General features: G+C 42.9%; 1 protein-coding gene across 1 annotated transcript in view; it reads left to right on the forward strand.

Annotated features, from left to right (window-relative positions):
- LOC135049954 (myeloperoxidase-like) overlaps positions 1-13,413 on the forward strand; it is a 38,820-nt gene that overhangs the window by 17,327 nt on the left and 8,080 nt on the right. The window contains exons 6-10 of the mRNA XM_063955991.1: positions 4,560-4,689; positions 5,229-5,435; positions 6,452-6,767; positions 9,079-9,239; positions 9,340-9,592. Of these exons, the coding sequence (XP_063812061.1) occupies positions 4,560-4,689; positions 5,229-5,435; positions 6,452-6,767; positions 9,079-9,239; positions 9,340-9,592 (1,067 nt within the window). The remainder of the gene's footprint in view (positions 1-4,559; positions 4,690-5,228; positions 5,436-6,451; positions 6,768-9,078; positions 9,240-9,339; positions 9,593-13,413) is intronic.

Raw genomic sequence — 13,413 nt, forward strand, 5'->3', positions numbered from 1 at the left:
CAGCCAGCAGCCCTGCGCACCCCTGCTCATGCACATATAGGGCCTGTTTCAGATCCTGACGCAGGAGCTTTGCATGTCTCAAATTACAGATGTTTGGTATTTTGTGCATGTTCGGGACCCTTACTGCGCATGTGCAGTATGGGTCTTGCAACGTCGGTTGCAGATTGACTGCAGACGTCAGTTGATTGACAGTCTGCAGCCAACTGTGGGCGAAAAAACAGAGGCGTGTTGCTAAAGTTTTGTGAGGAATGCCAAGGCCAGGGTATCCCTCAAAAAATGGAGATTTCATGGTATCTTTGTAGGAACTGTGGCAGCTGATTTTTGTGACCCAATGGGCCATGCAGCTGAATTGTGGTGTCACAGGTTATATGATGCTGCTTCCTAGGAAGCAGCACAGATCACTAATGCAACTAGGAGGCATCCACTTATATCAGACATCCCCTGACGCATTAACATATTTGTGTATGGCTCCTGCTTCCAAGAAAGCAGCAGCCCTGCAAGATCCATTAACATCTGAATTAGGCCCATAGAGTACTGGATGGCTCACCTCCCTCTGTAGCTGAATTGACAGGCTTAGATGTCAATCAGCAGCCCTGCACCACTGTAGCCCTGGTTCTTACCGCACACATACAGAGCTCTATTGTTGAGCTGATTTGACAGGCTCAGCTGTTAGTCAGCAGCCCCCATGCACCGCCCACGGCTCCTGTGGCGCATGGGGGTCAGGATGCTGACAGAGACTCCTCCCCAAGCCCCACCCCCTGAGTCATAAGTTAAACTAAGCTCAGAACAAGGCCAGCTCAGCCGCCACACATGTGTCATTGGAAACTACCCAGCTGTAAGGGACAGTTATAAAAGTGGAGAAGTGGGCCAGTGGAGAAGCTGCCCATGGCAACCAATCAGCGGCTCTGTTTGCTTTTATAGTATGCAAATTATAAATGTTACATCAAAGCTGATTGGTTGCCCTGGGCAACTTCTCCACTGGCTCACTTCTCCACTTTTATCACTGCTTAGTACACCTCCTACCAAGTCTCTTCTGCACATGTGCACACCCTTGTTGGTAAAAGCAATCAATGGTACAGAACCTAATAGTTTGTTGCCATAGATGGTTCATGCTCCCCCAAACTAGAGTATTGAAGAAAAAACTGAGGCCCTTTGGGTTACCATAGAAACAGGGGAGAAGGCGATTCTTAGTATTGGGGTGATCTAGAGACAACCGAGTCAGGAAGAGGAACTGGACAAGTACCTATTGTAGGACATCACTAAAATGGCATTAAAAGGAGAGGTAATAATCTTGAGAGGTGTCTGTTGCAGGTTCCACTAGAAGTAGGGACATTCTGAATTCTTTGCAGGGACCATCCTTCCAGCAATTGGTGATACATGCATCCTATCGCTATCTGCAGTTCTCAAAGACTGGTTACATGCCCACACTCACACGAGACAGATACATTCAGTGCGTCCGCACAGTGCCGCCATGTTGACAACTAGAAGCACCCATTTTACAGAAAGAGATATCTGACACTGCACAGAGCCTCCGTCTGCTTTTGGGTTGACATGCGACTCAAAGTCAGTTTTTTTTGCATGAGTAATTCATGGTAATATTAAGTGGGAGATTTATCAAATCTCGGAAAAAGATAAAGTGGAGAAGCTGCTCATACCAATCAATCAACTCCTAACTGACTTTTTACAGGCTGATTGTTGCCTTTGAGCAACTTGTCTACTTGATCTCTCTCCAAGATTTGATATATTTCCCCCTAGTTTCCAATCCAATATACATAAACCAATCAGCCATTTTTATAGGTGTGCTCTAGAAGACATAGACTTTCTGCAATGAGTCTGAATACATGTATCTATGTTCTTGACAATCTTTGCTTTAATTCTAGATTTAATATGTTGGATCCATAAAGCTTAAAAAATAACACTGAACCATTTGTGACGTCCACTCCCCCTTATGTATTCCCAGTTTAACAGGGAGGAGGTGTCACCACAACCCCAGACAGATTATTGCAAATGGGATGCGCTGATGGACTAATTAATATTGTATATAATGTTGTTGCAAAATATATCTCCAGCATGGGGACATACTGTATATATTTTTTCCAAGCATTATTAGGGTAAATGGTGAAAGAGGCTATGAGAATTTAAAAACGAAATAAAATAAACATAACTAAAAAAACACACCAATCTCTTAAAACTTTAGAATGAAAAGTTTAAACCGTACAAACACTGGGGGTCATTCCGAGTTGTTCGCTCGTTATTTTTTTCCGCTACGGAGCAATTAATCGCAAACTGCGCATGCGCAATGTATGCAGTGCGCCTGCGCCAAGTAAATTAGCACAAAAGTTTGGTATTTTACTCACTGCCTAACGAAGTTTTTAAATCGTTCTGCTGATCGGAGTGTGATTGACAGGAAGTGGGTGTTTCTGGGCGGAAACTGGCCGTTTTCTGGGAGTGTGCGGAAAAACGCAGGCGTTTCAGGGAAAAACGCGGGAGTGTCTGGAGAAACGGGGGAGTGGCTGGGCGAACGCTGGGTGTGTTTGTGACGTCAAATCAGGAACGAAAAGGACTGAGCTGGTCGCAATGGCAGAGTAAGTCTGGAGCTACTCAGAAACTGCGGGGTAATCGTTATGAGAAAATTAGCGAATCTTTCGTTCGCAGTTCTGCTAAGCTAAGATACACTCCCAGAAGGTGGGCGGCTTAGCATGTGCAATGCTGCTAAAAGCAGCTAGCGAGCAAACAACTCGGAATCACCCCCCCTGAACATTTCTAATTCTCAGTTGTGATCTATCTGTCCATGAAATAATATGCCCATAAGGTACACACAACAAGAAGTAATCCCGCACCAGTAACTTTTATTTCTACAAATTGTTCTCTTTCCCTTATTCCCTTATTCTATAGCCTCAAATTGGCAATGTAGCCGATTAGGGAGTGCCACCCAAAGCTTAGATACTAAGACACAAAACACACAGAAGAAGCAAAAGCTCTATTCTGGGTGCACTGAGAACTTCACAATAAATTTAAAACGTAACTTTTATTAGCATATACTCATGCAAAAATTCTTAATCAGCCAATATGAAATATTAAAAAGAATAGTGTGATGATAAGAAAGAAAAAGTGTTTAAAACTAATCTTTATTATTTAAAAACCGAGACTGTTACGATTGGTATCTAGGAGGTTTCCTATAAATAAAGGCTATGTAGCCCACCGCTGCAGTGTTAAGTATTGTCCTTTATGTCCTCAAAGTGTTACTTTCTGTTATTAATTTGATTCACATAGACCGTACAAGAGGAAAAAGATTGTCACATTTCAATTATGCTCATATCACAATGTATCCCTGTGAAAATCTATAATAAAGTATCCTATTAGTTGAATCTATTCATCAGTTCTTTGCATAATACAGAGGTCAGATAGTATGTTACTGTCAATCTATTAATATTTAATAGATAGTATACTATCATAATGTATACAGGAATTATCCAGATATCGCACCCATATCATTTGTATTTTGACTAATCCGTTAAATATCCAGCACCTCGTCTCTGACTCTTTGTGCTGATTAGTCTGGTGCTGGCTTAAAACCTGTATACACTTTATAGTGCTTACATGTTACTATTGTGTCCCAAACTAGGAGAGTCCCTTATTAGTGCATACACTTTGGGGGTAATTCCAAGTTGATCGCAGCATAAAATTTTTTAGCAATTGGGCAAAACCATGTGCAGTGCAGGGGAGGCAGATATAACATGTGCAGAGAGAGATAGATTTGGGAGTGGTGAGTTCAATCTGCAATCTAAATTGCAGTGTAAAAATAAAGCAGCCAGTATTTACCCTGCACAGAAACAAAATAACCTACCCAAATCTAACTCTCTCTGCAAATGTTATATCTGCCCCCCCCCCCTGCAGTGCACATGGTTTTGCCCAATTGCTAAAAAATTTCCTGCTGCGATTAACTTGGAATTACCCCCTTTATTCCCTTATAGCATATGTTATAGTGTGTTACTGGCAACAGTATAGAAAAGGTTTGTGGATCCCTTTATTTCACTTGTGCCTATCAGCTATTGTTGGGATTTAATATCATAGGTACACACTTAATATTCTATATGTGACACCTCTAAACCTTTTACTGTGCCAACCTGACTCCTTAATATTGTGTAAACAAGGAGTTTGGGACACAATAGTAACAGGTAAGCACTATAAAGTGTATACAGGTTTTAAGCCAGCACCAGACTAATCAGCACAAAGAGTCAGAGACGAGGTGCTGGATATTTAACGGATTAGTCAAAATACAAATGATATGGGTGCGATATCTGGATAATTCCTGTATACATTATGATAGTTTGCAATGTTAATCATATATGTTAGTACATATGCGATTAGCATCGCTGCGGCAATGTATTTTAATACATCCCACCTACAGACTATAACATGGCAGTTAGGAGCTGATTAATTGGTACGTTATCTCTGTCCACTTCAGCTGTCTCCCAGGCTTAGTACATAAACCCGGAAGTAGCTTATACTGGATGTTGTCAGTGTATAATTACAGGTGTATGATTATATATTTACAGGAAAAATCCAAATCTTGGAGCTTCTAACACTGGGTTCACGCGCTTGTTGCCAGCACAGTACGAGGACGGTCTGTCCGTTCCTCGTGGTTGGACTGAAAACCGTCGAATCAATGGGTTCCCTCTGCCCTTGGTAAGCAAGAACAAATTTTAATAATTACACTGCCCATCACAAAACGCAAATTTCAAAATAAAGCATTTAAATCTAAATTCCAGGACACATCACTAAGTGTAAGAGAACACATTATAAAGTATCTATAGATAGCTGTACTGTCAACAACTTGCACTGTATTAGTTTCATCTAAAAATATTAAGACATGGCCATCAAAGCAAGCATCAGGACTACACTTGGACGTGGGTAATCCTAGAAGAAGAAGAAATTGCATAGGGGGAGATGTATCAAAACATCTACAGAGAAAAGATGCAGAAGTTGCCCATAGCAATCAATAAGCTTCTAGCTAACATTTTTAGAATGTACTTGACAAATAATAGTTACAGTAGAAGCTGGTTGACTGCTATGGTCAAATTGTAATCTTTTGAAGGTTTGATACATCTCCCCCTTAGAGACAACAGTTAAGATAGGTCATGCATGGAGAGCATAGGTAAATAAAGATAACCAATATTGTGTGTCTATTTTCTAAATATCTGCACCATCTCTTATTGTATAATTAGGCACGTGACGTATCCAATAGGATTGTGCGATTCCCCACTGAAAATATTACCCTGGACAGTGCTCGAGCACTTATCTTCATGCAGTGGGGACAATGGACAGATCACGACCTCGACCTCTCTCCTGAGACCCCTGCACATTCTACGTTCCTCGAGGGTGTGGATTGTGATACCAGCTGTGCCCGGGAACCTCCATGCTTTCCTCTCAGGGTAAATAAGTGTTGACAGTTTATTAATTCAGTAATAATCTAAAAAAATACTAAGAAATAATATGTGGGCTATAGCTTTAATTTTCCAGTTTTCTTAAATTGTAATATGTAATTTATAACCCTATTCTTGTGTGATTTTTATTTATATCGGCGCCTAAACATTTTATCTATTGACAATTATATTCATTACAGATGTTTTGTTTTACAAATGTTGGGGGTAGAAATGATGCAAATGGACTGCAAGGGTATTCCTAGGGACCGGGTTTGGTCGCATATGTCGACAGTAGGGATGCCGGCGGCCATAATACAGACCGCAGCATCCCAATGGTGAGAATCTCGTCAGGGGCAAGGTAAGTATCCTCACCTTTCCCCAATGCCCCCTAACCCTCCCTTCCAACAGACTAAACCTACCCCCGCCCCCCACCCCGTGGCCTAACCCTAATCCTCCCCGGTGGTGCCTAAACCTAACCCCCTTCCTCTCTTGAATTGCAAATGGGTGTGTTACATTATTCTAACTGGAGTAAATGTTTCATTTGTAAATAATAAACATCAAGTCATTATATTATAATTACATTAACTTGCTTAGATACACTTCACAATTATTTATAGTTTTACTTGGTTTTTATTGCACTTATTGGAGTTACAGTAGTTGGAATCATGGTTACATTACATTTATTACAGTGAAGCCAGTGCACTGGACAGCAATTGGACATCCCTGGCTATAAAGCTGGTCCAAGCTCAGTATGTGAGCCAATCGTGTGTTGCGCGTTCAGTTCTGATATGACCTCTTTGGCCAGGGTTCTCTGCTGTCCAGTGCCGTATCCATATCATGGTAAATATTGTGACGTAGCTGGGTTTCCTACACATTCAATATTCTAGACTGAATCCTTTAGTTACTAAATGTGAATGTTCAATATGTTTGACAGCTGTTCTTTTTTATAGCTTTAACTTTCTCGTATTTTAGTTTTACACCTATATTCTTAAATCAGGCCTTCTGGGCTTTTTTTTTATTTGTAGATTCCACCCAATGATCCTCGGTTTACAAATCGTAGTGACTGTATCCCAATGTTCCGCTCTTCTCCTGTATGTACCCCGGGATCTCCAGTCCGAGAGCAGATAAATATTCTCACCTCGTTTGTTGACGGCAGTCAAGTGTACGGCAGTGATTTTGCACTGGGTACTAAGCTACGTAATAATACAAACCAGTTGGGCCTAATGGCTATTAACCAAAACTTCACAGACAATGGACTTGCATTCCTGCCCTTTGAAACAGCAGAAGAGGACTTTTGTGTTCTCACCAATAGGTCTTCTGGGATCCCCTGTTTCTTGGGAGGTAAGTTATGAATCGTACATAGGTCTCTTTGATGGGTTCTCAGCCTCAAAGTCAAGTATTTGTTCTGACATTTCTGAGGATGAAATGATTGCAATTTTGCATATACAGTAACTTATTTATATGATCAAAATTAAGAAAGCAACATATATATAAAACAAACAAGTGCATAGCACCTTGAAAAACTGTCCTAGCATTGAAACATCTGTACCCAATGTCTGCATTGTTATGATATAATACATCTCTAATTATTTGAGGATGGTTCCTATCTGTGTCTTGCCTCTTGGAGGACATGCCAATATCAATAGTAAGATAATGTGTAATCTTAAATGGTTTAATCTAAAATACTAGAGAACACGTAGGGATGAAAATAACTTGCCTATAGCCTGTCAAATGTATGAGGGGTGTGCAATAATTTTCCAGATGCACAAAAAAGTATTATATTAACAAACAAAGTGAACATTACATTATTTCAAAGTATTCAAGGAGTCTATGCAATGTTGCATGCGCTCAAACTACTTGGTGAAGCAGCTGGACCAGTCCGAAGCAGGTATGTCTTCTACATGTTGGATGAAACTACAACTTCTGGTGCCTCAAAACGAACCCCAAGCACCATGTGCTTGATTTGTGGGAACAGGAAGAAGTCACAGGGGGCCAGGTCTGGACTGCAGAGCAGATGACCAAACTCCTGGATGCATGCATGGGCCAGAAAATCCAGTACTTTCCTGGACTTGTAGGCAGGAGTATTGTCATAATGGAGAAGGGCACCATGACTGTGATTTTTGGGATGGTGCCTGGAAATGGCTACAAACACTTGTGGCAGGCATTGGTTTGCCTACCAGTCCCAAGTGACGTTGCGCTGCTGCACGAGTGGTACGGCAGCTACATGAACAATCTTGCCCACAAAAACAGCTAGCATCTGTTTGGCCACGCTGTGCTCACGTTGGAACTTGTGTGGCAGCACACCTCCAACTGGGGTCCACTGGGCTGACTGTTGTTTGGTTTTGCAGTGGAAACTATAGATCCAGTATTTATTGCCAATGAAGATCTCCCAGATAGAGTTTGAGCGACCACCATCAAACCTGGCCACTATGTTGCAGCACCAAGTCACCGGAGCCTCATTCTGCTCTCAAGTCAGCTGGTGGGGCATCCAGCCACAACGCTTGCAATTGTAGAAGACCAGTAGCTTCTGCTGAGCTCCATAATGAGTTTGTGAAGGAAGTGAACATGCTGACTTCTTCGGTGTGCATTGCGGCTTATATACAGTTCTGTGCCTTGACATTTCAAAAGAACTTTAGTCAGAGATTACAGTTCACAAACAACGGTCAGATTGTGTCTACTCTACCTGTGCACACTGCACTGCACATCAGGAAACGTATTGCATACCCCTTGAATGTACTACGGTATATTATAAAAAAAAGTGTTTGTAGTGTGTACTCTATGGCGTGTCAGCCGGAACCCGTACTCTACTGTTAAAACCTATATGTAGTAATAAGTAATGATGTCCAGTTTTTATTATTATTATTATTATTATTAATAATAATAACAGTTTCTTATATAGAGCAGCAAATTCCGTTGCGCTTTACAATTGGAAACAACAGTGATAAAACAAAAGTTGTAGCTAGGAACGCCCTGCTCGCAAGCTTACAACCTATAGGGAAGTACCTGTAGGCATTGATACACAAGGATAGGTGTTCTCTATTGCATAATGGTCCACCGGATTGCATAGGTTCTTGATGGGCCGTATGATGTGGTCACACTGCAATGTTGGCCAGAGGTTTATAAAGGTTATGTGGGCGTTCCGGAAATTTGATAAACCTGCCTGAAGAGGTGAGTTTTCAGGGAATGCTTGAAGGTTTGGAGACTAGTGGAGAGTCTTATTGTACGTGGGAGGGCATTCCACAGAGTGGGTGCAGCCCAAAGAAATCCTGCAATTGTGAATGGGAGTGAATTAGAGTGTGGATAAAAGATGTAGAAGAGCGAAGAGGTCAGGCTGGGGGCAGTGTCAGTTCCAAAGCTGTAGCACAGTCCAAAATTCAAATAGGGGAGCCACACTAACTGCCACTCCACTGCTTTTGTGTAGTTTGGTTTATGGCCTTGTGTGTGATTAAATAAAGCAAGTAACAATAACAGAAAATAACATTTCGATAAAAATGGAGTTTTGAATTAATAGACTACATTCTCATATATATTGGCTCTCGCTCTGTGTATAGGTGAAGGATGTACTTTAACGTAAAGTATCTATTCTATGCTAGTGTTTGATAGATATTTCTTTGGTTTTTTAAATGGTAAAACTTGTTTTCACTGGTTGCAGGAGACCCACGTGTAAGTGAGCAACCTGGTCTTACAGCTTTCCACACACTTTTTGTACGAGCACACAACCGAATAGCGACTGAGCTGCGCAAGATGAACCCCAGATGGTCTGGAGAGACACTGTATCAAGAAGCTAGGAAGATTGTAGGAGGAATCTTGCAGGTGCTTTACATTATTCTCTGAGCTTATATCCTTTACTCATGTTATATTTGCTGTTTATTCTCCACCAATCAATCTAACATGGCATTCTTCCCTTTGACAGAAAATAACATATAAAGATTGGCTGCCTTTACTGTTGGGATCAGAGATGCCTCGGGTACTCCCAACATACAGAGGTTATAATGAGTCTGTGGACCCACGAGTGGCCAATGTCTTCACTGTTGTATTCCGCATGGGCCATACTCTGATACAGCCAATCATCTACCGCCTTGCAAGTGGTTATCGTCCTTATATGCCAGAACCACAAGTCCCGCTTCACATGACCTTCTTCAATAGCTGGCGGGTGGTAAGAGAAGGTAATCAGTGTTTTTAAAATCACAATGTATAACATGCGTATAATTTTACATTTCAGTGCTGTCCATCCTACTTTATAGTTTGACATGTATACATGGTGTAACTACCACTATGTTCTTTAGTGTGATCATATTATAATGTTAGTACCAGGGGTGTATTAAGAGAGTGGAGGGCCCATGTACAGCCTCTGTTTGGGAACCCTACTCCCTCACTGGCTTTTTTCGCAGTAGAAAAGTATTGTGCTATTTTCCCGGTGATTTTGGAGTGCGCACAGATCTCTGGAATATAGTAATATCTGCAGTGCATATCTCTGGAACCATGGCACTCTGGGAAGTACTCTCTCAGTGGAGGGTCTCGGTCACAGTGAGCAGGGTCAGTCTTTTTTTGTCTGCCACTCTCTCCCTGTTTTCCTCTGATTGGTTGATGTGCATGAAGGGGGCGGAGAGAACGAGGAAGAGGTGGAGAGATAGCAGTCATTGCAGCTTTTCTCCTCTTCTTACTATATTTTGAGATGGCAACATTTTTATGGGAAGGTATTAAGCAGTGAAAAGTATTGTTATCCATGATAAATGGTTTTTCACTGCTCCATCAATAGACCCCTTGGTGTTATGCACCACAGCAGTATTCACCCAGAATATATATTACAGACTGCCATAACCTCCTTGTTGCATATTCTAAGAGACTACTTTGGTCTCTATAAACTAACAGCATGACTATACTTTAACATACTCTGGCCCAGATTTATCAAGCCTTGGAGTGTGATAAATTGCACAGTGATAAAGTACTAGCCTACCAGCTTATTTTCAAAGACAGAATGTAACATGGCATTTGGGAGTTGACAGATGCGTCACTTACATGTGTAACGCCTGGTGCGGCTACTATAAAAAAGGGCGTGGCTTCACAGGCATTGTCAGAAGGGGACGTGGCTTCACGGATGTCATCAGAAGGGGTGTGGCTTCACTGCACATGGGCATGGCTATGCTTCCCGACTCCCGTTTCCATCACTACAGGGGTACGGGAGGTGCTGGCTGACCCCGGAGACTGCAGTGTCGGCTTCACGGTGACAGAAGCCAGGCACTGCACATAATGTTACAGTGCAGCACCAGGCTCCTGTCACTGAGCATGAGCCGACACCCAGGTGCGAGCCGCATCCCCCGCACCCCAGTTGTGATGCCACTGGGAGTTGATTGGTTGGTACTTTATCACCGTGCAATTTATCACTCTCCAAGGATTGATAAATCTGTGCCAGATAATAAAATATTGTTTGCAACAAAGGCAATTTGTAAGCATAATATAGAAATTGCCTTAAAAAAACAATGAAACTTCTCACAACATTTGAAATGTGCATAATCTTTTCTAGGGGCTTGGCAAGTAAATCTGTTGATGACAATTATTCCCAGACACTTTTACTTAGTTACTAAGGTGGAAAAATAGCGCAACAGCACAACACATGTGAAATATGTCAATGTCTTTGGGTGTAATTCAGACCTGATCGCTGCTGTGCGTTTTCACACAGCGGGCGATCAGATCTGAACTGTGCATGCGTATGCACCGCAATGTGCCAGCGCGTTGGATGACAGCACTGGACATTGGTGCCTAGTGACGGGATGGTGCAAAAAAAGCGATCGCACGGGTGATCGCAAGTTGATTGACAGGGAGAGGACATTTGTGGGTGGCAACTGACCGTTTTACAGGAGTGTCCGGAAAAATGCAGGTGAGATCTGGCGTTTTCAGGGAGGGTGTCTGACGTCAGCTCCGGCCCCAATCAGCACAGCATTTTCCCCTCCCCTTGTAGACGGCAACTATTTGATCGCAGGGCAGCAAAAAACGCATCCCTGCGATCTGAGTGTGATTAGTAGTTAATTTACATAAAGCAAGTAGATTGTCAATGATCTTTACAGGGAATTGAATTAGATAGCACTTTGAGGTTTTTAAACAAACAAAAGTTGAACAAACTGAGCAATGAAGATGAGCACCTAAGGGGTAAAACCGCATCTGAAAACATCTGCATTTTTCTTTGATATAAATGTACCACAATAAGAGCATTTATGGACAGCAAACAAGTAAAACAGCAGCACAAACACAATTTTGTGATTGTTATACTGTACATTTGCTTTTGTATAATTGTTCATATTTGTGCCCTGGTTAGTGGGAAGAGTAGGGTGTTTTACAGGGGGTGTAGTATGGTTTGCCCGGCAGTCGGGGTCCCGGCGACCAGCATACCTGCGCCGGAATCCCGACCGCCGGCATACCGACAGCTGGGCGAGCGCAAATGAGCCCCTTGCGGGCGCGCTGCGCTCGCCGCGCTGCGGGTACGGTGGCGCGCTAAGCATGGACCCCCAAGAGGGAGAAAAAATGTCGGTATGACGGTGGTCGGTATGACGGTGGTCGGTATGCCGGCGGTCGGGATTCCGGCGCCGGTATGGTGGTCGCCGGGAGCCCGGCCGCCAGCAACCTGAAGACCATCCTTTTACAGGCAGCCGTTGAGTGCAAAGACAAGATTTCATTTTGCAGAATGTGACTATGGGGCTGATCTGTCGGACACAGCAGCGATATCAGACGCAGCGGAGCGATGTTCTTCACCTGTGTCTGAGTTGCACCACGCATGCATCCCAATTTTGTACATACAGAGTCGCGGTATAGATTTAGACACACAGTTGCAGAAATGAGAGGCGCAATCCTAGACGATGATTGGAAGGTAACGGGTGGGTGACAGAAAATACGTATGGAGTTGATGCGACTTACGGGAGTGTTGGACATGTGTCATGGGCAGCAGTTGTGTAAAGACCATAAACCACTCATATAGGAGTCTATACTCAGACGGAGACTCTGCAGCTGTCATATGGTGTGACCAATGGTGACGTCTAAAGACGCACCAAGCAGTATTACATAGTTTACCACACTGACGGTGGTCATCTCAGTCCTTGCACATTTGGATACTCTGATATACAACCGGGAAGGACTTTGTTGCATTAGCAAAAAAACGCAGATGCGACTACCGCAAAAGACGCAGCAGCAGCCATGTCTGCATTCTATTCAGAATTAGTCCCTGGGGTCTATGTACTAAGCCTTGGAGAGAAATAAAGCAGAGAGAGATAAAGTACCAGTCAATCAGCTTCTAACTACCACGTTACAGGCTGTGTATGAAAATGACAGGAGCTGATTGACTGGTACTTTATCTCTCCACTTTATCACTCTGTAATGCTTAGTACATAGACTCCCCTATATATTACCACCCATCCTCTTAGTATCTCTGCAGCCACTGAACTGCTCTTTACCCTATTGTATACACCCATACAGGGGCATTTTACTAGAGGAGGGGACCCATGTGCAACCTCCATTGCAGGCCCCCTCCTCTCCGGCAGCTAGTAGACTCTGGCATAATGCCAGAGACTACTATAACTGCACATGTACAGGTCTCCAGGAACATGTCGCCTGTGCCTTGTTCGTAGAAACATCTCCAGTGCACATGCGCAAATCACTCGGAAATGGGCGCGGCGGACATTTTCCAAGTGATTTGTGCCTGCACTGCAGGGCCGCCACAGCGGAACTTGGGGGGGGGGGGGTTTAAGTATAATATATGGGTGCAGTTTGTGTGGTGTGAGCCCCTCCGGACCTAAGGGCTCGTGTGTACCGCACACACTGCACCCATTATAGAAACACCTATGCACCCATATCCCCTATAGATTGTAAGCTTGTACATATAGGGCTGTCTCCCCTTTGTCTTTTTTACACAATTATGCTAACCGCACACTGTAACTATGTATTTATGTGAAACTGTTATCTGTATTAGACAGAGCTAATGCTTCATATTTCCACTTGT

The sequence above is a fragment of the Pseudophryne corroboree genome, chromosome 2 (genome assembly GCF_028390025.1).
Source record: "Pseudophryne corroboree isolate aPseCor3 chromosome 2, aPseCor3.hap2, whole genome shotgun sequence".
NCBI lineage: Eukaryota > Metazoa > Chordata > Amphibia > Anura > Myobatrachidae > Pseudophryne > Pseudophryne corroboree.